The sequence below is a fragment of the Chiloscyllium punctatum genome, chromosome 30 (assembly GCF_047496795.1).
Source record: "Chiloscyllium punctatum isolate Juve2018m chromosome 30, sChiPun1.3, whole genome shotgun sequence".
NCBI classification, from domain to species: domain Eukaryota; kingdom Metazoa; phylum Chordata; class Chondrichthyes; order Orectolobiformes; family Hemiscylliidae; genus Chiloscyllium; species Chiloscyllium punctatum.
Genome location: NC_092768.1, coordinates 6,714,618 through 6,741,761, shown reverse-complemented (window position 1 = coordinate 6,741,761; position 27,144 = coordinate 6,714,618). Strand labels below are relative to the sequence as shown.

Below are 27,144 nucleotides of genomic sequence, written 5' to 3'. Positions count from 1 at the left end.
GGCAGCACCTTGTCTCCTTCTGAGGAAGGGGCAGCAGGAGTAGGTTCAAGATTCCCCGACCCTATGTCACCAGGCCATCAGTCCTGAGGAGCAGTGGCGATGGGCAATACATTGTGGGTCTGTGCGTGGCTCTCCAGCAGCCCCTGAGGGGGGCTGGAACTGGCTCTCCATGCCCACCACCAACCTGTCCATGGAGACAGACAATCGATGCCATGCTTCGGGCAGCTATGTGCCCGCAGTGTTGCTACACCTCTGCCCTCCTGCAGCCTCTGGATTATTGCCTCCTGCAAAACTGTCTTCTGCTCCCGTGCAAGTTGACAACAGTCCCTGATTGCCAACATAACTGGGTCATCTCCTGCCTGAGGTTGCATAGATTCCAGGTCTCCCACAGGCCTCTGAGTACCAGAAGGCTTGACTGTTCCTTCCTGAGCCAACTGCAGAGCTGTCACGCTGAGGTGTTCAGGACATTAGCACATGCAGCTACAGGGGGTTGTCTTTGGAACTTGAGAATCGGCAACACCCAGCATCTGTGAGCCACAGTGAAGTAAACTTTAGTAAGTAGCAGCGTGAGAGGAGCTTTAATCTGTGTCTAACCCCGTGCTGTCCCTGTCCAGGGAGTGTTTAATGGGGGACAGTTTAGAGAGAGCCTTACTCTGTATCTAACCCTGTGCTGTCCCTGTCCCGGGAGTGTTTGATGGGGACAGTGTAGAGGGAGCTTTACTCTGTATCTAACCCCGTGGTGTCCCTGTCCTGGGAGTGATTGATGGGGAGAATGTAGCGGGACGTTTACTCTGTATCTAACCCTGTGCTGTCCCTGTCCTGGGAATGTTTGATGGGATCAGTGTAGAGAGAGCTTTACTCTGTATCTAACCCTGTGCTGTCCCTGTCCTGGGAGTGTTTGATGGGGACAGTGTAGAGGAAGCTTTACTCTGTATCTAACCCCGTGCTGTCCATATCCTGGGAGTGTTTGATATGAACAGTGTAGAGAGACCTTTACTCTTTATCTAACCCCGTGTTGTCCCTGTCTTGGGAGTGTTTGATGGGGACAGTGTAGAGTGAACTTTACTCTGTATCTAACCCTGTGCTGTCGCTGTCCTGGGAGTGTTTGATGGGGGACAGTGTAGAGGGAGCTTTACTCTGTATCTAACCCCGTGCTGTCCCTGTCCTGGGAGTGTTTGATGGGGACAGTGTAGAGGGAACTTTACTCTGTATCTAACCCTGTGCTGTCCCTGTCCTGGGAGTGTTTGATGGGGACAGTGTAGCGGGACGTTACTCTGTAACTAACCCCGTGCTGTCCCTGTCCTGGGAGTGTTTGATGGGGGACAGTGTAGAGAGAGCTTTACTCTGTATCTAACCCTGTGCTGTCCTTGTCCTGGGAGTGTTTGATGGGGACAGTGTAGAGTGAGCTTTACTCTGTATATAACCCCGTGCTGTCCCTGTCCTGGGAGTGTTCAATGGGGACAGCGTAGAGTGAGCTTTACTCTACATCTAAACCCGTGGTGTCTCTGCCCTGGGAGTGTTTGATGGGGTCAGTGTAGAGGTAACTTTACTCTGTACCTAACCCTGTCCTGTCCCTGTCCTGGGAGTGTTTAATGGGGACAGTGTAGAGAGAGCTTTACTCTGTATCTAACCCCGTGCTGTCCCTGTCCCTGGGAGTGTTTGATGGGGGACAGTGTAGAGGGAGCTTTACTCTGTATCTAACCCCGTGCTGTCTCTGTCAAGGAAGTATTTGATAGGGACACTGTAGAGGGAGCTTTACTCTGCATCTAGCCCTATGCTGTCCATGTTCTGGGAGTGTTTGATGGGAACAGTGTAGAGAGAGCTTTACTCTGTATCTAACCCTGTGCTGTCCGTGTCCCGGGAGTGTTTGATGGGGACGTTGTAAAGGGAGCTTTACTCTGTATCTAACCCCGTGCTGTCCCTGTCCTGGGAGTGTTTGATGGGGACAGTATAGTGGGAGCTCTACTCTATATCTAACCCCGTGCTGTCCCTGTCCTGGGAGTGTTTGATGGGGACAGTGTAGCAGCTTGCCAGGAGTTGTAGTTTTCTTGGTTGTTTCCTCACTTTTTGCAGAGGCCTAGGTGACATGTTAAAAGCCACAGCTTGCAATAACTGATGGGGGAATTAAACTTGGCTGTCTTCAGGCCTTAGCCATTTTTTTACTTCAGAGAGATACATCACCTCTCCTTCCTGAGGTCTGAAGGCTTCTGGTCATATTGTTCTCAATTGTAAGCTGTGCAGCTGCACAGGAACTAAGCAGACAATTGTTTTCAGGTAAATGACCTTTCTCATCCACAGCTGGTTATATCTCAACAAACCAATCAGCTGCTTATTGCTGGTCAAATCTCACTTAGTACATATCCCACCATCCCAGAGTGCCTGCAACCAGTCTCCCCATTGGTTAAACAAAGCAGCAGTGTGAACACAACTCGAAATGAGTTTCAGTAACTTGCTTTTAAAAAGTGCTACAATGCCTTCCATAAGCCTTGGTTTTTAGAACATTCTTTTTCCCATTTTAGTCCACAATGAAAAAGACTTTTAAATAACAAAGTGATGCAGTATTTATTCCACACTACAATCCAATTCCCTTGCAGCTAATTCTATTTGTGTCCCTGTTTCGTGTCCAAGTCAGAAGCAGATTGGACTCTCAGCGTCTAACCTGACACCAATATAAGCTTCCAACTCCCAATCCATGGCATCAGTAAGACTAACTGTCCCCAGCTCTGTAACTTCACCAGCCTCTCATCTTGTCTCCAATCAGCCATTGCCAAGTTCCTCATCTGTACCTTCACTACCTCTAGATTTGACTGCTACACTTCTGGCTGCTCTCCTCCATTCTAACCTCTGTATGTTTATGCTGTTCCATGCAGTCTGTAGTTTAACTCCCACCGAGATCTATCCAGCCAGTGCCTCTGTGCTCACTGACCAGCAGTGGCCCCTGTTGCAGCAATCTCTCAAGTTTAAAAATACTCCTGTTTTAAATCCCTTGCTGTGTTGCGTCTCCCTATTGCTGTCGTCACGTCTAGTCCTACAACTCTCCACAATTGTGGGTGGCACGGTGGCACAGTGGTTAGCACTGCTGCCTCACAGCGCCAGAGACCCGGGTTCAATTCCTGCCTCAGGCGACTGAATGTGTGTAGTTTGGTGTCTGTGTGGGTTTCCTCCGGGTGCTCCGGTTTCCTCCCACAGTCCAAAGATGTGCAGGTCAGGTGAATTGGCCATGCTAAATTGCCCGTAGTGTTAGGTAAGGGGTAAATGCAGGGGTATGGGTGGGTTGCGCTTCGGCGGGTCGAAGTGTGGACTTGTTGGGCCAAAGGGCCTGTTTCCACACTGTAAGTAATCTAATCTAATAATCGCTCTGCTGTTAACAGCCTTGTCTTCAATGGCGAAAACCCTAAGCTTTAGAAATCCCTCTCTGCATCACTACCTCATTATCCCTCCTTTAAGAGACTCCGTAAAACCTGCCTCTTTGACAAAGCTTTTGGTCACTGGACTTGACATCTCCTTTGGTTTGAAGTCGAAAGTGTGTTTGCTGATGCTTATTGGAGGTATTATTCAGTATGAGAGGCTGCTTTGCAAATGCACGTCATTGTTATAGGTTGAGATCTGAGTGCAGCTGCGATGATCCCAACGAGGAGAGGGTTAACTCTTTTTGCTAAGAACTGGCAGAGATGGGTCTCCCCACCCCCACCCCCACCCACTGCACTCACCCCGTGGTTGCAAACGGCCGGCTGTGTGTTATATAATTCAGTACAGACTGCTGTAATGAGCCATGTGATTTCCGCAGATATGACAGATATATTCTGACTGGTTTACTGAAACTTGTCACCCTGCACCAGTGCGTCAAATACTCAGCTTTTGCAGAAGTGAAGGCTGGTCACTGGAGCCACCTATAGGTGCATCTACCGTGGGCCCAGTACTCAGAATCTACAGCATTTTTAAGGAATTCGTAGAATCATAAGGAAACCCTACAGTGCGAGAGCAGGCCGTTAGATTAGATTCCCTACAGTGTAGAAACAGGCCCTTTGTCCCCACAAGTCCACACTGACCCTCCGAAGAGCAACCCACCCAGACCCATTCCCTTACATTTACCCCTGACTAATGCATCTAACAGTACAGGCAATTTAGCATGGCCAATTCACCTAACCTGCGCATCTTTGGATTGTGAGAGGAAACCAGAGCACTCGGAGGAAGACCACGCAGACACGGGGAGAATGTGTAAACTCCACACAGACAATCGGCCCCAAGGATGGAATCGAACCTGAGTTGCTGGCGCTGTGAGGAAGCAGTGCTAATCACTGAGCCACCATTTCTGCTGAAGAGGAGTGAGCTAGAGACTGGTAACAGTGGTGCAAGTGAGAATGTCCCATCTGAGACTCACTTTTAGAATTGTGTGGACAACTGTAACCATCAAATGATCTACCAGTCCTGGGACCCTTGCTCTGTATCTAACCCCCGCGGTACCTAAAATGATGACGAGGTTACCTTTAACGAAAGTGTCTCATTTCTCAGCATTGACACCCCTCAACGTGATTGGTAAAATGTGCAACAAATACATTTCTATTTTCTACTGAGTAGAATTCAACTACCTCTGCCTCGTACTGGAGAGGGAAAGGGAAAGCATAGCTTACTGAAACATAAGTATAAACCGAAAATCTGGAAAAAAAAGTGTATTCCCCTGAAAAAAAGAAACCACTTGGCTGATCTTAAGTGAGTCGGAAACAGCTGGATGTGTATTTTAAATCTGTCAATTAGATTGTGGCCCAGTGCAACTTAAGTTGGTCCGACCACCTTGGTTTGTACCTCGGGGTTACTCAGATAAAGCCTGCCAGTCCTGGTTTTCCAATGTTTGATTGCCCACTCCCAGCCTAAGCAGTATTTTTGGGAGAGGTATTGGAAAGGATGGTAGATGTTCAGAACTCTCTTCCAGAAACGGCATTAGATGCTGGATCAGTTGTTAATTTTAATTCTGAGAGAGATCCCTTTTTTTTTGTTCAGTGAAGGTATTAAAGGATATGAGCCAAAGGCTGGTATATGTAGTAAGGCCACAGACCTAACTGAATGGGTGAAACAGGCTTGAGGGGTTGACTGGCCAATTCCTGTTCTTCCGTTCAGAACATTCACTCCTCTTTGCACAAAGAAGTATTTCCTGGCATCACTCCTTAAAGGCCAAGTTCTCTTTTTGATGTCCTATCTCCTCATTCTCACCAGGAGAAAGTGAGGTCCGCGGGTGCTGGAGTTCAGAGTCGAGAGTGTGTCGCTGGGGAAGCACAGCAGGTCAGGCAGCATCCGAGGGGCAGGAGAATCGACGTTTCGTTCCTGATGAACTCTGCTGATGAGTCAACTCCTCATTCTCACCAACCAGAGGAAATAACTTCTCTTTCACAACGCTATAATCATCCAAATAATCATCTCTGTCAATCACCTTTTCAACATCTACAGTCGGTTCTGGTATAACACATGTTCCTTCAATGCAAATTTGCTTTAACACGATTGAAGAATTTAGACCGTTATTTGTAGAACACAATCTTTCCTCACCTGTATTGGCTACAATGCAATTCCATCTCAATTGGTTTAAATGGCGCGGCTATTGTGCAATTTTCTTAACATGAGATCGCAGACAACGAAACTATCACATCATATCAGAACTGACTGTATATTAAGTTTTGTAATAAGGCAGTCAAGTTTAACAATGAACATAGCTCACCTACAGGCAAAAGATGGGCTGAATGGACTCCTTTTCCTTATTTTTTACAAATTGTAGTTACTGGACACTACCCAGAAACATAAGAATTAGAATTTAGGTTTATTGTCATGTGCACTGGAGTACAGTTGAACGTTTACAATGTTGACCCTCATGGCGCTATCTGAGGTAGAAAGTACCTAAGTACAATTCTTAGATAAGGAGCATCTTTGGTTTCTCTATGCAAGGTGTTCAGAAACAATCGATTTCCTCTTCATCTTAAGTTTTTAGTGTCTTTGTTTAGAAAGTTCAATCTTTGCTGACTGCCACAGTCACAAATTTGCAGCGTTAACGTTTTGCCACGATCTCAGATTGGAAACATTAACCCTTTGCTGACTGCTCTAGCCTCAGTTTAGGAGTGTTAACACTTTGTGAACTGCTCCAGTCTCAGATTAGGAGTGTTAACCCTTTGCTGACTGCTACAATCTCAGATTGGGAGTGTTAACCCATTTGTTGACTGCCACATTGAGTGTTTGGGAGTGTTAACCCTTTGACTGCCACAGTCTCAGACTGGTAACATTAACCCTTTGACTGCCACAGTCTCAGACTGGAAGGATTATCTCTTTGCTGACTGCTGCAGTTGTACTTTGGAAGAGTTAACCCTTCCTTGATCACTTAGTCACAGTCAGGAAAGTTTAACCCTTACTGCAAGAATCTTGGTTTGAAAGAGTTGACACTTTGTCTACAGTGCTTTACCTTTGAAAGTATTGACCCTTTGCAGTTTCTAATAGTCTAATTTTAGAAGTGCTACACTTTTAGCAACAATTGCTCTTGGTTTGGGAGGATTGGCCCTTTACTGACAAGAATTCTAGTCCAAGATGAGATGCCAATCCCAGCCATCTGGCCGACCTTGTTCTACGCATCAACATTGGCAGGCAAAGAGGTGGAGATCGTGGAGAGGGGTCCATGCAGGAGGTGAAGGCGGTCATCATAGCTAGACCAGACAACTGTCACCGGGGAACTGACTAGCACAGAGCCTTCCTGGTTTCATTCCCAGCTATCCCTCGATTAGATTCCAGTCTGTAACTCACTCCCAGGTATCCATTACTCCACAGATAAAACCATCTGAACCCCTCGATTAGATTCCAGTCTGTTACTCACCCCCAGGTATCCATTATTCTGTATATAAACCATCTGAACCCCTCGATTAGATTCCAGTCTAACTCACTCCCAGGTATCCATTATTCTGTATATAAACCATCTGAACCCCTCGATTAGATTCCAGTCTGTACCTCACTCCCAGGTATCCATTATTCTATATATAAACCATCTGAACCCCTCGATTAGATTCCAGTCTGTAACTCACTCCCAGGTATCCATTATTCTGTATATAAACCATCTGAACCCCTCGATTAGATTCCAGTCTGTAACTCACTCCCAGGTATCCATTATTCTGTATATAAACCATCTGAACCCCTCGATTAGATTCCAGTCTGTAACTCACTCCCAGGTATCCATTATTCTATATATAAACCATCTGAACCCCTCGATTAGATTCCAGTCTGTACCTCACTCCCAGGTATCCATTATTCTGTATATAAACCATCTGAACCCCTCGATTAGATTCCAGTCTGTAACTCACCCCCAGGTATCCATTATTCTATATATATAAACCATCTGAACCCCTCGATTAGATTCCAGTCTGTAACTCACTCCCAGGTATCCATTATTCTGTATATAAACCATCTGAACCCCTCGATGAGATTCCAGTCTGTACCTCACTCCCAGGTATCCATTATTCTATATATAAACCATCTGAACCCCTCGATTAGATTCCAGTCTAACTCACTCCCAGGTATCCATTATTCTGTATATAAACCATCTGAACCCCTCGATTAGATTCCAGTCTGTACCTCACTCCCAGGTATCCATTATCCTGTATATAAACCATCTGAACCCCTCGATTAGATTCCAGTCTGTAACTCACTCCCAGGTATCCATTATTCTGTATATAAACCATCTGAACCCCTCGATTAGATTCCAGTCTGTAACTCACTCCCAGGTATCCATTATTCTATATATAAACCATCTGAACCCCTCGATTAGATTCCAGTCTGTAACTCACTCCTAGGTATACATTATTCTGTATATAAACCATCTGAACCCCTCGATTAGATTCCAGTCTGTAACTCACTCCCAGGTATCCATTATTCTATATATAAAGCATCTGAACCCCTCGATTAGATTCCAGTCTGTAACTCACTCCCAGGTATCCATTATTCTATATATAAACCATCTGAACCCCTCGATTAGATTCCAGCCTGTAACTCACTCCTAGGTATCCATTACTCCACAGATAAAACCATCTGAACCCCTCGATTAGATTCCAGTCTAACTCACTCCGCAATATATAAACTGCTATGTAGATGCTTTGAGTTAATTCTGTGGATTGACTCTCTAATAGCCTGCTGCAGCTCTGCATGTTCCCTGCATGAAGCTCTCGGTATTCCCTGTGTGAAAAATGGAAGTCTGTCTGTATGATTGATGGTGACAATTCTCCACCCTCTCACAATGTGCTGGTAATACTTTTCCTTTGGTATATAAGTTGGACAGATACAGTGGGTAGCATTGATAATCCCTCTTCAGAAGTAGCAGTGTTATTAGCAAGTCGATAGTGCATTAACTTTGCTGTGTCTGGCTAGAAGGATCCAGGGAAGCCAAGACGGATGAGTGGTGAGGACACCTTAGTACATGATGAGTTGGCTTTTTTTCTCCTTCACTTCTGCCAAATTCCTCGATAACATTCAGTGTCCTTTGCAAACTGTTTAGCAGGCTGAAAGGTCATCATGGGTTCTCCAGGTTCGGGCTCACTCGAAATACACATAGCTATAGAATCATAGAGAGTCATAGATGTACAGCATGGAAACAGACCCTTCAGTCCAACCCGTCCATGCCAACCATATATCCCAACCCAATCTAGTCCCAGCTGCCGACCAGATATCCCAACCCAATCTAGTCCCACCTCATATCCCTCCAAACCCTTCCTGTTCATATACCCATCCAAATGTCTCTTAAATGTTGCATTAGTACCAGCCTCCACAACATCCTCTGGCAGCTCATTCCATACACGTACCACCCTCTGCGTGAAAAAGTTGCCCCTTAGGTCTCTTTTATATCTTTCCCCTCTCACCCTAACCCTATGCCCTCTAGTTCTGGACTCCCCGACCCCAGGGAAAATACTTTGTCTATTTATCCTATTTACCCTATCCATGCCCCTCATAATTTTGTAAACCTCTATAAGGTCACCCCTCAGCCTCCAAAGTTCCAGGGAAAGTTCTCTAGCAGGGCAGGTGCACTGATCAGTGTGCATGGTCTACCCAGTGAAGAACTCAGCTGCAGACAGATATTCAAGTTGACACTAATACCCATTTTTGTGTGTACCTTCATGTCTGTGAACTGTATACCTGAACAAGTATACACATTTATCTATGATTGTGGGCATGAATTTGGATTTGTAGATTTATTATTTTTGTACATTTATGAGTGCTTTTGTATGTATCCACATTACGATTTCTGCCTGGGAAATTTGCACGTGCATTGATGTTTTGTCATACCCCTGGGGCTTATCTTAATCTAACTCCCGTGGAATTAGCTGAAATGTTGATTTGACAGGTTGCTCAGTAATCGGCACTCCTGAATTGAACAAAAATCACATCGCGTGCTGAAAAAACAATACTATTTCCCAAAATTCATGAGTTTACAATTTGGAGTAAAATTGCTCCAAATTCATCAGTCACCATTAGGTAGAATTACATTGAATTCATGCCCCAACCAGTTTGAGATGGCATTTATGCTCCACTTAATCCAGCTCAACGTCTCCTCAGACACTTTACACTTTCCTCCTGTCTCTGACCTTTGTTTTTATTGCCTGTTTAGTTCTATGACTAGTTCAGCTGCTCAAGCACGTCCCCTCCCTCCCCACCATTCACATCTGAGTTAGTTGTGTCTTGACTTCATAGAGCCACACGGTTCTGTCACTATTAGTGTTCTTATTGAAGGGAAGTCTGAGCTATCTTAATTTTAACCATTTTGCTTAACTCAGGCACCTCCACAAAATGGAGGGAGTTCCAGATTCCCACTTCTTTTGTGTGAAGACATGCTTCCTGACATCATACACAATTGGCAAAGATCCAGCTCTAGTTGTGGGATACCAGTGGAAATGGGTTTTTTTCTCTGTCTATATTCCTTTAATCTTCTTAAATGCTTCAATTAAATTGGGAATGTAATGCTTTTCTGTGCATACCCCTGTCTTTACAATTTATCTCTTTTTGTCCATCCTAGAGAATGGGTGGGGATATCACAGAAACCTACAGAGTTCTAACAGGACTAGGTTAGGTAAACACGTTCCCAATGACCAGGGAGTCAAGAACCAGGGGTCACAGTCTAAGGAAACAGGATAAGCTATTGAGGACTGAGATGAGGAGAAATGTCTTCACCCAGAGAGTAGTGAGACTGCGGAATTCTCTGCCACAGCAAGTGGTTCTGGAAATATAGAGTGCACAGCACAGAAACAGATCCTTCAGTCCAACCAGCCATCCTAAATTAAACTTATCCCAGTTGCCAGTATTTGGCCCATCTCCCTCTAAACCCTTCCTATTTATGCAGCCATCCAGATACCTTTTAAATGCTGTAATTGTACCAGCTTCCATCACTTCCTCTGACAGCTCATTCCATCACGCACCACCCTCTGCATGAAAAGGTTGTCCCTTAGGTCCCTTGTAAATCTTCCCCCTCTCACCTTAAACCTATGGCCTCTAGTTTTGGACTCCCCTACCCTGGGAATAAAACATACCTTGGCTCTTCATCCTATCCATGCCCCTCATGATTTTATAAACCTCGATAAGGTCACACCTCAGCCTCCGATGCTCCAGGGAAAATAGCCTCTCCCTATAGCTGAAACCTACCATTCCCGGCAACATCCTTACAGATCTTTTCTGCGTCATTTCAAGTTTTAATAATATCTTTTCTAAAGCAGGGAGATCAGAATTGAATGTAATATTCCAAAAGTGGCCTCACCAATGTCCTGTGCAGTCGCAACATGACATCCAAATTCCTATACTCAATGCACCAATAAAGTCAAGTGTACTAAATGCCTTCTTCATGACCCTATCTACCTGTGACTCCACCTTCAAGGAACTATGAATCTGCACCTCAAGGTCTCTTTTCTCAGCAGGACGTCCCAGGACCTACCATTAAGTGTATAAGTTCTGCCCTGATTTGCCTTATCAAAATGCAACACCTCACACTTATCTACATTAAACTCCTTGGCCCATTGGCCTGTCTGATCAAGGTCCAACTGCACTCTGAGATAACCGTCTTCACTGTCAACTACACCACCAATCCTGGTGTCATCTGCAAACTTACTAACCATTCCTCCTATATTCACATCCAAATCATTTATATAAATGACAAAAAGCAGTGAACCCAGCACTGATCCTTGTGGCATACCACTGATCAAAGTTGGTACCAAACATAGAATGTTTTCAAGAGTGAGTTAGGTATTTTTGATGTTTCTAGAAAGCTGTGCTGCACCCCTCTTCAGATCAGTAGATCACTTCAAAAGGGTAGTGTCATAAATTACATGGAGACTGACAAGGCTTTAGACAATTGTAACATAACTTTCAACCCTTCAGGAGATAAAATGCCTGAATAAAGAATAACAGGACTTAAATTAGTGTATCATCACATTCATTCACAGTGTCACCAGGGAGATACCAGGCTGGCTGAGTAGCCAAGGGCAGCTGGGTTCACTGATATTTAACAACCATAAAGGTCAACACCATCAGGACTTAAACATCAAACGTGGGATGGGCTTGGGGAAGAAAGCTGCACACTGTGAAAGCTGCTCAGAAATCCAAGGTGATACTTGGACATTGACCCCTCCCCATGTGACTGTGCACTCACTGTGTGAGGTTTCATCCTTTTGTAACTGAGGTGTGCAACTTGCTGTCTGGTGCTGTAAATTCTTTTCATTGACGTTTTAACAGCCAGAGTTCAGGAGCTGCAGCGAGTTCAGAACAAGTCACAACTCGGATATTGCCACGTTGGCTGCACAGGAAGACCAACAGTGGATGAGAGTGTCAAAGAATCTCAAGGGAAGAATCAGGCCATTTGGCCGATTTGACCAATACTGATAATTACATTGCATGAAAGCCTCCTCGTTAATAAATTGTTTTGTCTGTCTGTTTATGTATCTCTATCTGTCTCCCCTGAACAAAACTCCCTTCTGCTGCTGTCATTTATGCTCCATTCACTTCCCTGTGGTAGCGAGCCCACTGTACCACTACATTCCTGAGGATATCAGGTCATTCCTCCGTCCATCTGCTCCTGGCAACTTCACCTACCCACAGAAAAGGAAGAAAAGAGCTTTGAAGTATTTTCGGAGTGTTCACAGTTTCATGACTGGAAGATCACGGCAAACATCTTCTTTATTCACTCACTGCACATGGGCACCACTATTGTACCAGCCCATCCCTAGTTGCCCTTGAGAAGGTGGTGGTGAGCTGCCTACTTGAACCAGTGCAGTCCATGTTCTGTAGGTTGAACCTTAGGGAAGGAATTCCAGGATTTTGACCCAGCCACAGTGAAGGAACGACAACACATTTTCAAGTCAGGATGGTAAATGGCTTGGAGGGGAACTTACAGGGGTGAGTGTTACCATGTGTCTGCTGCCCTTGTCTTTCTAGTTGGATATGGTCATGGGTTTGGAAGGTGCTGCCTGAGAATCCTTGGAAAATATGTGCAGTATTGGCATGCTGAGCACTCAATGAATTGACGATGTGTGAGCTGCTGAGTGCATTGGTGCCTTTTGTGTTTTGAGTGTGAGGGCTAGGCAGATGCATGAGAGCCACTGTAGTGCCAGTAATGTTGCACTGGTAACCGCAATGAAGTGACAGGCAATCATTGCTTATGAGGCATCAAGTGGAAATGTCTGACACCCAATCTTGTGTGTGACAATACTCTGCAGGATCAACCTTACAATGTCTTACACCCATAGGGGCATGAAGCATTGAGTAGACAGTGGTACCTACCCTGGCAGAAGGCAGATCTTGTTGAGTTCTGGAACCAGATCCTCTTGAGCACCCATGGGCTCTGATCCCTGTGCCAATGCCTATCCTCCCGAATGCCTCTATCAGTCTACCAGTTATGTTCCCATGCACTGGGGAGAAAGAGGGGTAAAAATCCCCTCTCTCCTGGTCAGGCCTCAGAAGAATCTCTATGGAGGTCTCACTAAAGCGAGGTGCCACTTTAGGCCTGGTCTCTAATGTTTCCAGGGTTGTGCGGGGATGATGTGCAGAGTTTGAATGATGTTTCAGAGGGGCAAGAGGGTTGGGAACAATCTGCTGATAACGTCTGGCCTTTTACCTGGATGTGTGTGTGTGTAATCAGATGAGAAGAACATAATTGCAGGATAAAATACACTCAGGTCCTGAGCAGAAATACTTTGGCTTTGAAACCCATCTCCACATTTCATCTCCAAACAACAATGAACATTCTGCCTAGGAGGTGAGTAACCCCCTGCTGCAAGATTCCCAGTCTCTGAGGTGCTCTTGTAATCATGGTATTTTTACGGCCTGTTCAGATCCTTTATGGTCATTGGTGACCCCAAAGGTGTTGACAGTAGGGAATTCAGTGATGGAATGTCAAGGGGGGATGATTATATTGTCTCTTGTTGGAGTTGGTGATTGCTTGGCATCTATGTGATATGAATGTCACTTGCCATTTGTCAGCCCAAGCCTGGATATTGCCCAGATCTTGTTACATTTGAACATGGACTGCTTCAGTGTCTGAGGAGTCACGAATGGTGCTGAACTGTGCAACCATTGGCAAACATCCCCACTTCTGACCTTATGATGGAGGAAAGGTCATTGGTAAAACAGCTGAAGATTGTTGGGCCTAAGACACTACTCTGAGGAACTCCTGCAATGTCCTGGAGCTGAGATGACTGACCTTCAACAACCACAACCATCTTCCTATGTGCCTAGTTTTGATACAAACCAGTGGTGAGTTTGTTCCCGATAACCATTGACTTCAGTTTTGCTAGGGCTTCTTGATCATTCACACAGTCAAATGTGGACTTGATGTCAAAGGCAGTCACTTTCACCTCCCCTCTGGAAATAAATTATTTTGTTCATGTTTGAACCAAGGCTGTAATGAGGTCAGGAGCTGAGTGGCCCTGGCAGAACCCAAACTGGGCATCACTGAGCAGGTTATTGCTGAGCAGGTGCTGCTTGATAGCACTGGTGATGACACCTTCCATCACTTTACTGATGATCGAGAGTAGACTGATTGGGCAGTAATTGACTGGGTTGGATTCGCCCTGCGCTTTGTGTACAGGACATACCTGGGCAATTTTCCACATGTGTTGTAGTTGTACTGGAAGAATTTGGCTCGGAGCGTGGCACATTCTGGACTGCAAGTCCTAAGTACAGGGATGTTATCAGGGCTCACAGTCTTTGTAGTAAAACAAACAATTTCTTAATATCACGGGGAGTGAATTGACTTGGCTGAAGTCTGGCATCTGTGATAGTGGGGTCTACTAAAGGAGACTGAGATGGATCATCCACCCAGCACTTCTGACTGAAGATGGATAGGACTGCATCAACCTTCCCTTTTGCACTGATATGCTGGGCTCTCACATAATTGAAAATAGGGATATTTGTCAATGTGCCTTCTCCTTTTAGTTGTTTTATTTACTATCATTCAAGACTGGACATTGGCAGGACTGCAGAGCCTAGATTGGGTCTATTGATTGTGTGATCGCTTAGCTGTGTCTATCACTGTCTGCTTATGCTGTTGCTATGCAAATTCTATACCTACAGTTCATTTTTAGATATGCCTGGTGCTGCTCCTAGCATGCCCTCCTGCACTTGACATTGAACCAGGGTTGATCCCACAGCTTGGTGGTAATGGTTACATTACGGATGAGGTTACAGATTGTGCTGGAGTACAATCCTGCTGCTGCTGATGATCCACAGTACTTCATGAATGCCTTAGTTTGCTAAATCTTTTTTTTTTGAAATCTGTCCCATTTAACACCGTGACAGTGCCACACAACACGACGGAGGGTATTCTCAATGTGAAGGTGGAACTTCATCTCCACAAGGACTGTGTGGTGGTCATTCTTACTGGTACTGTCATGGGTAGATTTACCTACAGCAGGCAGATTGGCGAGGATGAGGTCAAGTATTTTTCCTTCTTGTTGGTTCCCTCTCCACTTGCCACAAACCCACTATGGTAGCTATGTTCCGTTCAGACCTGACCAGCTCGGTCATTAGTGCTGCTGCCGAGCCACTGTTGGTAGTGAGTGGTGGCCATTGAAATCCCCACCCTGTGTACATTTTAGTGCCCTTGCCATTCTCAGTGCGCCCTCCAAATGTTGTTCAACACAAAGAAGTCCTGGTCCATTTGCTGAGGGAGGACAGTGTGAAGTAATCAGCAGGAGGCTTCCTTGCCCATGTTTAACTTGAAGCCATGAGACTTCGTAGGGTCCAGCATCAAAGTTGAGGACTCCCAGGGTAACTCCCTCCTGACTGTATACCACTGAGCCAATGCCTCTGCCTGGCCTGTCCTGCTGGTGAGACATGACAAATCCACGAATGGTGATGGTGGTGTCTGGGACATTGTCCCTAAGGTATGATTCCGTAAGCTTGACTAATCTGTGAGGCAACTCTTCCAGGTTTGGCACTAGTCCCAACTGTTAGTAAGGAGTTGACAGAGCTGTTTTTCACTCCCAGTATCTTTCCCTGTAGCTAAGTCAATGTCAGATGATCTGAATGGTTTCATTTCTATCATGAGATAGACTGGTTTGAGTCAACCACATTGGTTTAGGTCTGGAGTCACACGTAGGCTGGACCAGGTAAGAATGATCAATTCCCTTCCTTAAAGGGTGTCAGTAAACCAGATAGGTTTTTACAGCAATTGGCCCTGTTTTTAGTCACCGTTAAGTTAGCTTTTAATTCTTGATTCATTAATTGAATTCAAATTTCAGCAGTTGCTGTGGTGGGATTGGAACCCTCGTCACCACAGCATTAACCTTGGTCCTCTGGATTCCCAGTCCAGTAGCTTTACCACTACACCATCAACTGTGGCCGCACGCGCGCCAGCAGAATGAAAGATCAGATCACCTGTTCCAAACAACTTTGTTTGAGGGAGGGGAGATAATGGCAATGGGAGATAGTGGTACTATCGCTAAATTATTAACCCTAAACTCAGCTAAGGTTCTGTGGACCCGGGTTCAAATCCCACCACAGCAGATGGAGGAATTTGAATTCAGTAAGAAATAAAGGGTCTAATGATGACCATGAATCTGTTGCCAATTGATGGAAAAACCCATCTGGTTCACTAATGACCTTTAAGAAAGGAAACCGCCATCCTTACCCCATCTGGACTACAAGTGACTTTGGTCCCACAACAATATCATTGACTCTTAAATGTCCTCTGGACAATTAGGGGTGGCCAATAAACACTGACCTAGCTAGAGATGCCCACATTCTGTGAGTGAATAAAAAATAACCTCTAGCTATAATCTAATTATTAACAATAATTCTTGTTTTGATCAGAATCCTCGTTCGTACTTTCAACCAACCTTGGTCTGAAAGTCAGGTAAAGTGGGAAACTGTACTTACCTTAAAAAAAGGTTGAACGAATGGGCAGCAAGGTGGCTCAGTGGTTAGCACTGCTGTCTCACAGCACCAAGGTCCCAGGTTCGATTCCAGCCTTGGGTGACTGTCTGTGTGGAGTTTGCACATTCTCCCTGTGTCTGCGTGGGTTTCCTCCGGATGCTCTGGTTTCCTCCCACAGTCCAAAGATGTGCAAGTTAGGGTGGATTGACCCTGCTAAATTGCCTGTAGTGTTAGGTGTATTAGTCAGAGGGGAAATGGGTCTGGCTGGGTTACTCTTTGGAGGGTCGGTGTGGACTGGTTGGGCCGAAGGGCCTGTTTCCACACTGTAGGGAATCTAATCTAATCTAAAATTTGGTATGATTATGGGAGTAGCAGGGCTCAATTCACCATGTTACTACAGGTGGTTAGAACAATTCACTCTGTGAATAAGATCCCAAGGGTTGATAACACTAACCTGAGGGACTGAATCAGAGTACTGCTCCCAGATTTTTCTGTTGGTCTAAAACACCGAGCAAATTGTTGAAATGTTCAATGGGTCTTGACCCTCAAAGGTTGAAGAAAGGCTGAGTAGGTGCCTGGATATTGCTAACACCTCACAAGGGTTTTGAAGCCAACGATATATCTTTTGAAGTGAAGCCACTGCTATAATGTAGGAATTGCAGCAACTAATTTGCACACAGCAAGCTCTCACAAACTGCAATGAGATCATGACCAGCTGACGTGGCCATAGGAGATCCTGTGGCATAATGAGTAGCATCCCCGTCCAAAGCCGAAAGCTCTGGGTTCTGGTTCTGTTTTGGGAGATGATGGCCTGGGTAGAGTGCATGTTAGTATGCTCTCTGTTACACATAAGGCAGGTGGTAAGGGCATGACAATCTCTCATTCTGCTCTGTTCTGTAGCCTATGGTGGCAGGCTAGCAACCTTCTTCAGAAGAAATTAGGCATGGAAGTGAGCGTACACTATCTGTGTCATATACCAGTAGGGAAAGAGAAGTAAAGAAGAATGAAGTGTTGGTTGATGAATGAAATATGGACTAAAGGCCTGGAGGAGGTTCCCTGTCTTCTTTTGAAGGAGGGAAAGGGCAGAGAGGTGCAAATCAATCAGGAAATTAGAAAGAATTTAGTGTTGTTCTAGCAGAACTAATGATGCGATATCACCTCTTCTTGCAGATGTGCGAGGACCACCAACTCATCGAATCTCCTATAACCAGTTACCTTACGACCGTCCCGTGTGGAACCCAAAATTCTGCGTTGTCTCCGGAAACCAGCTTCTTATGTTAGACGAGGAGGAGGTACGTGGGTGAGAGGATGGGAAAGAGGAAGGGGTGCCCTGTAATCCTTATCCCTTCTGTTTGTCCATTTACTCTTGTACTGGAATGTGGCAAGGCTGGCATTTATTGTGCATCTGTATTTGCCCTCCGATTGAATGGCTTTTGAGGCTCGTTCAGAGGGTGATTAAGGCTAAACCATGTCACTTTGTAGGCCCCTTGGAGGAAGAAAACACCATGAATGACAAAATGTCGGCATCCAAGTTCAGTAGGTAATAGGGAAAGCAAATAGAATTTTGGTTTTTATCTCAATGGGAGTGGAGTATAAAAACAGGAAGATTTTGCTAAAGTTTGACAAGGTACCAGTCAGACCATAACTGGAATATTTAAAACAGGTTTGGTCCTTTCATCGAAAGAAAGATATGTGGTATTACCATAAGACCATAAGACATAGGAGTGGAAGTAAGGCCATTCGGCCCATCGAGTCCACTCCGCCATTCAATCATGGCTGATGCGCATTTCAGCTCCACTTACCAGCATTCTCCCCGTAGCCCTTAATTCCTCTAGACAACAAGAACCTATCAATCTTGGCCTTGAAGACATTTAGCGTCCCGGCTTCCACTGCACTCCGTGGCAATGAATTCCACAGGCCCACCACTCTCTGGCTGAAGAAATGTCTCCGCATTTCTGTTCTGAAATGACCCCCTCTAATTCTAAGGCTGTGTCCACGGGTCCTAGTCTCCTCACCTAACAAAAACAATTTCCTAGCATCCACCTTTTCAAAGCCATGTATTATTTTGTACGTCTCTATTAGATCTCCCCTTAATCTTCTAAACTCCAACGAATACAATCCCAGTATCCTCAGCTGTTCCTCATATGCTAGACCTGTCACTCCAGGGATCATCCGTGTGAATCTCCGCTGGACACGTTCCAGTGCCAGTATGTCCTTCCTGAGGTGTGGGGACCAAAACTGGACACAGTACTCCAAATGGGGCCTAACCAGAGCTTTATAAAGTCTTAGCAGTACATCTCTGCTTTTATATTCCAACCCTCTTGAGATAAGAGACATTGGAAGCAACCCTGAGAAGGTTCACTAGGCTAATAGTATTTGGCGTGGTGGATGCAGGTACAGTTAGTTGCAGTGTTTACAAGACACTTAGATAAGTACATGAACAAGAAATGTTTGGAGGGATAAGTGCAGGCAGGTGGGACAATTTAGATTGGGATTATGGTTGGCATGGACTGGTTGAACTGCTGGGTCTGTTTTCGTGCTGTGTGACTCTATGATGCTATGACTGTCTTATGTGGAGAATTTGAATATTTTTGGCCTGTGTTTGTTAGAATATAGAAGAATAAGAGACCTTATTGAAACATATAAGATTCTTAGAGAACTTGACAGGGTAGATAGGGAGCGATTGTGTCACCTTGTGGGAGACTCTAGGAGCAGAGGAAATAGTCTGAAAATAACAGGTCATACATCTAAGACAGAGAGGAGGAGAAATGTCTTCTCTCAGAGTGAGTCTGTGTAATCATTTCCTACAGAGGTCTGTTGAGGCTTGGACATTAAGTATATTCGAAGTTGAGGAGTGACAGACTTTTAAGCAGTGAGAAAATCTTGTCATGGAGAAAAGGCAAGAAAATGAAGTTAACGATTATCTAACTAGCCATGAACTCATTGAATGGTGGAGCAGATTCAATGGGCTGAATGGCCTACTTATGATAGTCTTATTTCCTTCCCTAAACAGCATTAGTGAACCAGTTGGATTTTTACAGTGATCGGTTGTTCTATTCTTCATTACTAGATTTATGTTTCAGGGTTTACGAATGGAATTTGAATCCCAGAAGTGGTGGGAATTGAACCCATTATCCCTCAAGCATTGGTCTGAGTTTTCTAGTTTATTACTCCAGCGACATTATCAATACCCCACTGCCACCAGCCCCTACCTCGATCAGATTATCCGAGATGGTGTCTGGGAGATAGGCCACCTGTCTCACAGTTTAAAATCATCCAATGGAGTGATGGAGAATCTGCTCCCTTTCTGATTGGCCGGTGAGAGTTGGGTGACCAATAGTGGGAGTATGTTAAGGTTATGTGATGAAATCTCCTGGAATATGGTCTGTCAACAGCCTTGGTAAGAACACTCCTGGAATACTGTGTCATGTTGGAGGAGAAGGCAATCTCTGGACCTACAGTTCTGGTCTCCTCATCTGTGGAAGAATGTTCTGGCTATACAGGGCGTGAGGTCAATGTTTACAGACCGATTGTTAATATGGCAGCACTGATGTAGTCAGTTAGGATGATATTCACTGGAGTTTAAAAGAATAAGAGGGATTTCATAGAAACCTTTAAAATTCTAACAGGACTAGACAGGGTAAAACACAGGAAGGAGGTTCCCAATGGGTGAGAAGAATCAAGACCAGGGGTTACAATTTAAGGATATGGGGGAGGCCATTTAGGACTGAGATGAGGAGAAATTTCTGCACCCAGGGGGTGTGAGCCTGTGGAATTCACTGGCACAGAAAATAATTAAGAAGGAGTTAGATATAGTTCTTAAGGCTAAAGGGATCAAAGGGTACGGGAGAGAAAGCAGGAATAGGGGACTGAGTTGGATGATCAGCCATGATCATATTGAATGGTGGAGCAGGTTGAAAGGGCTTGAATTGCTTACTCCTCCCCCTAATTTCTGTTTCCATGTTTAAAGTGATCAGATGTCATTTAGCTGAAGCTTGCAGGAGAATCCAGAACTGGGGAGGGGGTCACAGGCTTAAGATGTGGAGTAGGTATCACAGCATCTGTGGAGAGGGAAACAATGGGTTGACTCTCTTTCAGTTCTGGCAGGCCACTGATGACTGAGATGAGGGGAAATGTCTTCACTCAGAGGGTGGGAATACATGCTCATTTTCTTGATAATGATGGTGAGATTTGGCTGCGGTAAATAATTCAGCACAATGCTCGGTTCTAATAACAGTGAGACATGAAGAAATATTGGAGGAGTAGGTAACCTCTGGAGTAAGGGGTGATGGTTCCATTAGCCGGCTTGGTGACATGGCCTGGGTCAATCTGATTGACACAGATCGATACTTTCCCAGTCGGGAAGCGACTGGGCTTGTATACCCTTGAGTTTAGGAGACTGAGAGGGGATCTGATTGAGACAGAAAAAATTATGAAAGGATTGGACACTCTGGCAGCAGGAAACATGTTTCCACTGATGGGGGAGTGCCGAACCAGAGGACACAGCTTAAAAATACAGGGTAGACCATTTAGGACAGAGATGAGGAGAAACTTCTTCACCCAGAGAGTGGTGGATGTGTGGAATGCTCTGTCCCAGAGGGCAGTGGAGGCTGAGTCTCTGGATTCATTTAAGAAAGAGTTGGATAGAGCTCTCAAAGATAGTGGAATCAAGGGTTATGGAGATAAGGCAGGAAGAGGATACTGATTAGGAATGATCAGCCATGATCATATTGAATGGTAGTGCAGGCTTGAAGGGCTGAATGGCCTACTCCTGCACCTATTGTCTATTGTCTATTGGGTAGGAATTGAGATGGTGAGGAGCTGGGCTTGATGCAAGGGAAAGTGGTTAGGCCTCTCGCACCAAATGAAATCTTCTCATCATTAAAGCAATCAGTGATTAGAGTACTTACATGCTTTTGTCATAACCTGCGCCCAATCTATCACTCATTGCATTTGCCTTGTTGATTTACGTTGGATGCCAATCCAGTCTTGACTTTAACATTCTCCTTTTTGTCTTCTAATTGGCCTCATCCTAGCCTCTAATCACTGATCTCACGCTTTCTCCTTCTGCAACTACCATCACCCAACAGCCCTGCTCTGTTTCAAAACCCTTGGAGATCTCTGATCTCCTCCAGATCTGGCCTTGGCTTGTGGCTGAGTCAGAAGCCTGTGGGTTCAAGCCTCACTCCAGGGGACCCTAATGCAATGCTGAGAGAGTTCTCCACTGTCAGGAGTGCTGACATTCACTTGAGACTTTACACTGCAAGGCTCTATCTCCCATTTTACAGCTGAGCGTGAAAGACCCCAGGGCTTTTCTCCTGCAGAAGGGAGGTTCTGGCCAATATTCCCTACTCAATCTAAGTCTTTTTTGAAACAAAAAAGATGTGGTCCTTTTTTTAATCGTTGTTTCAGGGAGGGTGCTTTGTGGATTTGCATTGCTGCACCTGACAGCAATTCAGAAAGTGCCCAACTGGTTGTGAAGTAGATTGGAAGATCCTGAATGGTACTGCATAGATTCACCCCTTCTCTGAAGGCTCATTGTCAGATTTTGTTTGAGAATGTTTCTGTGTAATGCTCTGGGGATTTTTCTTTTCCCGTACTCTCATGGCTCTGTGTAAATGCAGATTGCAGAAGCCCTGGCCCTTTACCTCAGTCCTTAATGAGAAGAGCCATGCAGTTGCCAGCTTGTCACCGGGGTGGCGCTTTGAGCACATGTGGTGGGCGAGAGTGGGAGGAAAGGGAGCCGCCAATCAGATGGTGTTGCCACGGAGTCTCCTGGGAAACCAAATCCTCATTATTACTTTCTCCCACTCTTTCTCCCTGTCTTTTTCCACCTCTTTCTCTCCATTTATCTGTCTCTCTTTCACTCTCCCATTTTTTTCCTCTCCCTCTTTCTCTCTCCCTCTCTCACACACACGCACACACACGTTCTCTCTTTCTTCCTCTCTCGTGTCTGTTTCTCCTTTCTCACTCTACCTTTTTCTTTCTCACTCCCCTTCTTTTGTTTTCTCTCTTTCTCTGTCAACCTGTCACTCTCTCTTTCCCTTTCTCTGCCTCTCTCCGCTATCTCGCTCCCACTATCTATCCCCTTCTCCTTCTCTCTCTCCTTTTCTCCCTCTCCTTCCCTCTATCTCCCTCTCCTTCCCCCTCTCTTTCTCTTTACATTCCTACTTTTCTTTCAGTCTCTTCCTTCTTCTTTTTCTGCCTTTCTTTGTCTCTCCTGGAGTGGCACCTGTCAGGTCCATGTGAATTCTTGCTGTCTATTACCATTCCTCCCCCCACCAGTCTCTGCCATGACTCTTGCCCAAGGGTGTGCACATAGTATGCTTCCTAGGTCACACTCAGCACTGAGACACATATTCACCTTGGCCCAGCCCTCTCCTCCAACATGGTTTTAAAGAAGATACAATCATCCATGTGGGAGCTTGCTGTGCCCAATCCAGCCCCTTATTTCCCCACCCTAAACCAGAATGACATTACGACATATTAAAAATTGTAACAAGAAATGGGTTGGAACATCCTGAGGTTGTGAAGGACGTAATGTCAATGAAAGGCTTTTATTTCAGAAGCAGAAAGGGGGAACAGCACTCAGGGAGGTCTTAACAGACGTGTGACAGAACCTTGGATCACTTTTCAATACCGTTTGTCCCTTCACCGCAGGGTGTGTTGACTGAAGCTGGGTCACAAACACCATCATCAACAAGAGCTTGCATCTACATAGCTCCTTTCCTATACAAAAAACAAGCAATCAAAGCCAGTGGCAGGAATCAGAAAGATAATTAATACAGAGTCACATTGAGTGATGTACTTTAGCTAAAGTTTGCAGGAAGGGTGTTCCCGATGACTGGGGAATCCAGAACCGGGGAGGGAAGTCACAGGCTTAAGATGCGGAGTAGGTCTCACAGCATCTGTGGAGAGAGAAACAGTGGTATGACTCTCTTTCAGTTCTGGCAGGCCACTGAAGACTGAGATGTCTCCACTCAGATGGTGGGGAGCCTGTGGAACTCTCTGCCACAGAAAGCAGTTGTGGCCAAAACACTGATTGTTTTCAAAAAGGAGTTAGGTATATTCTAAGGGCTAAGGGGATCAAGAGGTATGGAGGAGAAAGTGGGAACAGGGACTGAGTTGGACGATCAGCCATGATCATACTGAATGGTGGAGCAGGCTTGAAAGGCCGAATGGCTTACTCGGGCTTCAATTTTCTGTGTTCCTGTGCTCAAGGGAACCAGTTTAAAAGAGTGAATTTGAGGTGGAGAGACAGAGAGAAAGAGAGAGAGAGAGAGAGAAAGAGGTGGGAGGATTAACAGAGAGCATTCCATGGTTTTGAACCGTGGCTACCACTGGGTGAGGGGTGATTGGGAGCAATGGGAGGCTTGAGATGCTGGAATAGAAGGAGCACAGAAGTCTCAGCACATTAGAGAATTGGAGGAGGTTGCAGCGATAGACACCTGACACAACCACTTGAGGAGCACAAGGAATTGAAGAAGGGTGAAAGATAGGGAGAGACATTTATTAAACCCAACAATCTGCAGCCATTCTGCAGCTTGTCACAGCTGTCACTATATCTTACTGTCACACTGTCTGCCATGAGTCTCTCAGCAATCTGGTCATTATTGACCTTCCATTCATCTCTCGCTGTGTCCATAATAAATGAGATTGATAAATTGGTTAGAAGCAAATTGAAACAATTGTCACGGTAATTTATAGCTAGTCCTCACAGATTGATTGTGTTCATTCGATTATTCACTGTTTATACCCCAGCAGAGAGAGAGCTTCACTATCCCCCTGTGCTGTCCCTGTCCTAGGAGTATTTGATGGGGACAGTGTAGAGAAAGCTTTCCTCTGTAGACAGTATAACCATATACTGTCCCTGTCCTGGGAGTGTTTAATGGGGACATTCTGGATAAAGTTATCTAACCCCAGGCTGTCCCTCTCCTGGAATGTTTGATGGTGACAGTTTTATTCTGTATGATATAATATGCCCCTTTGAAACTGCTGTATGTACCAAGTGGTTTGATTTGTGTTTGCTTTTCCTGACCTTCCGTCTGGTTTGCAGGTTCACCCTTTACTGCTTCGGGAGCGAAGGCACGAGCCTTCCTCAAGGACTAAGCTGCTACGTCGGACGGTCAGCGTTCCGGTGGAAGGGAGGCACGCTGATCACGGTAAGATGTTCACCCGGTGGCACTCAGCCGGCTGCCTCTCTCTCTCTCTCTCATGCTTGCTTCTCCTGGACTCCCAGCACAGGTGAATCTCCGTCTGCCTTAGTGGTTGAGAGGTGCTGGAACGTAGATCAGGGGATGGTAGCTGGGGGGTGGTGGTGGGTGGGGTGGTAGTGGTGGGATGGGTGGGGGAGTGGGGTATGCTCTTCGATGTTCATGACACGGCAACACTGTCTTAACAGGCAACATCAGCAGCAACTTCTGTACCATACTGACTTGGTTAGTGAAATCTGGAATTAGCATCCATCCACAGACGAGACAGAGCAGCTGGACACCACTCTTACATGCCTCATACACCTTTGAAGCTGGGAGTTGGTGGGGGATGAATGGTCAGCACTAGTCAGCACTGGCTAAATGCCATGTTTACCTTTCCACAGGTCCTGTAGTACACCCTCATGATACAAAGTAATTCCCTTGACCAGCTTCCCTATTGTCAGCTGTCCATATGCTAATCCGGCTTCCCAATAGCACAGTCCAGGAACGTTACGTTAATCTTTTCCCAGGAACCGATGAATGTCTTTGGGACTCATGATATTGTCTTTCTATGTTGCCTCACCCTCACCTATGCCCCCAGCAGCAAACATCAAATGGGATATTCTATATTTGGCCCAATAACCATTTTGTGAATCATCCTGGAAAATGTCTGGGATGTTAAAGTCACTACTTCAGTGCCAGATATTATTATCAATGGAGAGAGACTCACTGGAGCCGTGTTAATCAGGAAAACAGGGAGAGATAGTAGGAGGATATTAGGTTTGGAAACTGCCTCCTGAATTTGGCCTCACAAATCTTCTGGATGTGGAGTGATTCCTGTTTCTCCTGCAACCTGACTGCAATTACATTTTATATCCTCAAAGTATGGTCCCATCTTGGCTTCAGCAATGTTTCACATGTGCTCACCTGTCTGGCTCTCCTTAATCTCAATCACCCAGACGTTTTGGTTGAAGCTGTCACCCGGTATCAGTGCCTCATTGGAAATTTGTTCTGAGGCGTACTGTCCAAGGAGCTTTGGCGAGTTACTGCAGTGTACCTTGTGGATCAGTGCTTGGTGCTGCCACCGTGTGCTGGTAGTGGAGGGGGGTGAATGCCAAGCTGGGGGAAGTGCAGTGTCAATCAAACGGGCACTCTATCCTGGATGTCTGTGTTAATGCAGATGTCGTGGTCAGCTGTCCTCCCTGTGATTTACTCAGAAGTGCTAAATATTCATGTTTCAATAAGTCCAGATCCTCAAATTTGTGTTCAGCATAGAGGGGATTAGAATTTCTACTTGAAAGGTCTGACTGTGAGTTAAATATTGCTGATCAACTGCCTGCTAGAAATACTGCTGGGATTTTAATTCTGCAGTGCAACAGGAGCAAGGTAAAATTCTAACCGCAGTGGATTATGGTGTAAATTTAAAATTTCTCACCTTGCTTTCCATATTCCTCTATGGTCTCACCTCCTCCTCCCTGTCTGAATGATCTCTAGCCCTACAGTCCTCTGAGTTCGCTGCTCTCCGTCAATACTGGCTTCTCAAGCATCCTTGATTTAATCACTCCAGTCTGTGACTGCGCTCTCAGATACCTTGGTCCCAAGTTCTGGAATTCCTTCCCTCCACCTCTCTGCCTCATTTTTCGCCTGTGAGATACTCCTTTAACAAGGCTTTTGGTCACCCGTTTCAATCTCTTCCTCGGTGGCTAAACCTAAGTTTGGCCCAATAACCACTTTGTGAATCATCCTGGAAAATGTCTGGGATGTTAAAGGCACTACTTCAGTGCCAGATATTATTATCAATGGAGAGAGACTCACTGGAGCCGTGTTAATCAGGAAAACAGGGAGAGATAGTAGGAGGGTATTAGGTTTGGAAAGCTGCCTCCTGAATTTGGCCTCACAAATGAAATCATTTTGTCCACTTCCTCACTATCCCTCCCCCAAAATTGTCCAAAGTTTAGGCCCCATGTAGAGTTTTTTCATGGAGATGATACATTCAATCCATTCAGGTATTCTCCTGACCAGCTTCCCAATTCCCCACCCCTCGCCCTCTCCCCATCCTCACCTCGCAGAATCACGGAAGTGTTACCAGGTTGACTTTAATGGAGACCTTTCAGCCCATCATGCCTGCACCAGCTCCTCCATCGAGCACCATTACCTATTGGCAGTCTTGTGCCCTTTCCCCAAAATCTTGCACATTTTTAAAATCCAAAGAGTAGTTTCATGCCTTCTTGAATGCCTCAATTGAATGTGCGTCTCCCATATTTGCAGGTAGCACATTCCATGCTTAACTACTCGCTGGGTGAAAACATTTTATTCTCACATCACCCTAGCTTCTCTTCCATACTGCTTTAAATCTATGCCCTCTCAATCTTGTTCCTGTTACACGTGTGAACAGTTTCTCCCTATCTACTCTGTCCAGCCAGCTCATGTATTTGAAAATCTCTATCAGATTTTCCTTCTCTCCAAGGAGAACAGTCCCAACTTCTTCAACCTATCTTCATAAGTGAAATTTCTCATTTCTGGAACCACTCTGTAAATTTCTTCTGTACTTCTCCATTGGGTTTACATTTTCCTTATAATGTGG

At 45.3% G+C, this 27,144-nt stretch overlaps 1 protein-coding gene across 12 annotated transcripts in view; it reads left to right on the top strand.

Annotated features, from left to right (window-relative positions):
* The window catches only part of LOC140455148 (ras/Rap GTPase-activating protein SynGAP-like), a 1,171,996-nt gene that overhangs the window by 258,970 nt on the left and 885,882 nt on the right, over positions 1–27,144 (top strand). For all 12 annotated transcript variants that reach the window (XM_072549832.1, XM_072549831.1, XM_072549829.1 and 9 more), the window contains 2 exons: positions 17,539–17,660; positions 24,425–24,530. In XM_072549832.1, the coding sequence (XP_072405933.1) occupies positions 17,539–17,660; positions 24,425–24,530 (228 nt within the window). The remainder of the gene's footprint in view (positions 1–17,538; positions 17,661–24,424; positions 24,531–27,144) is intronic.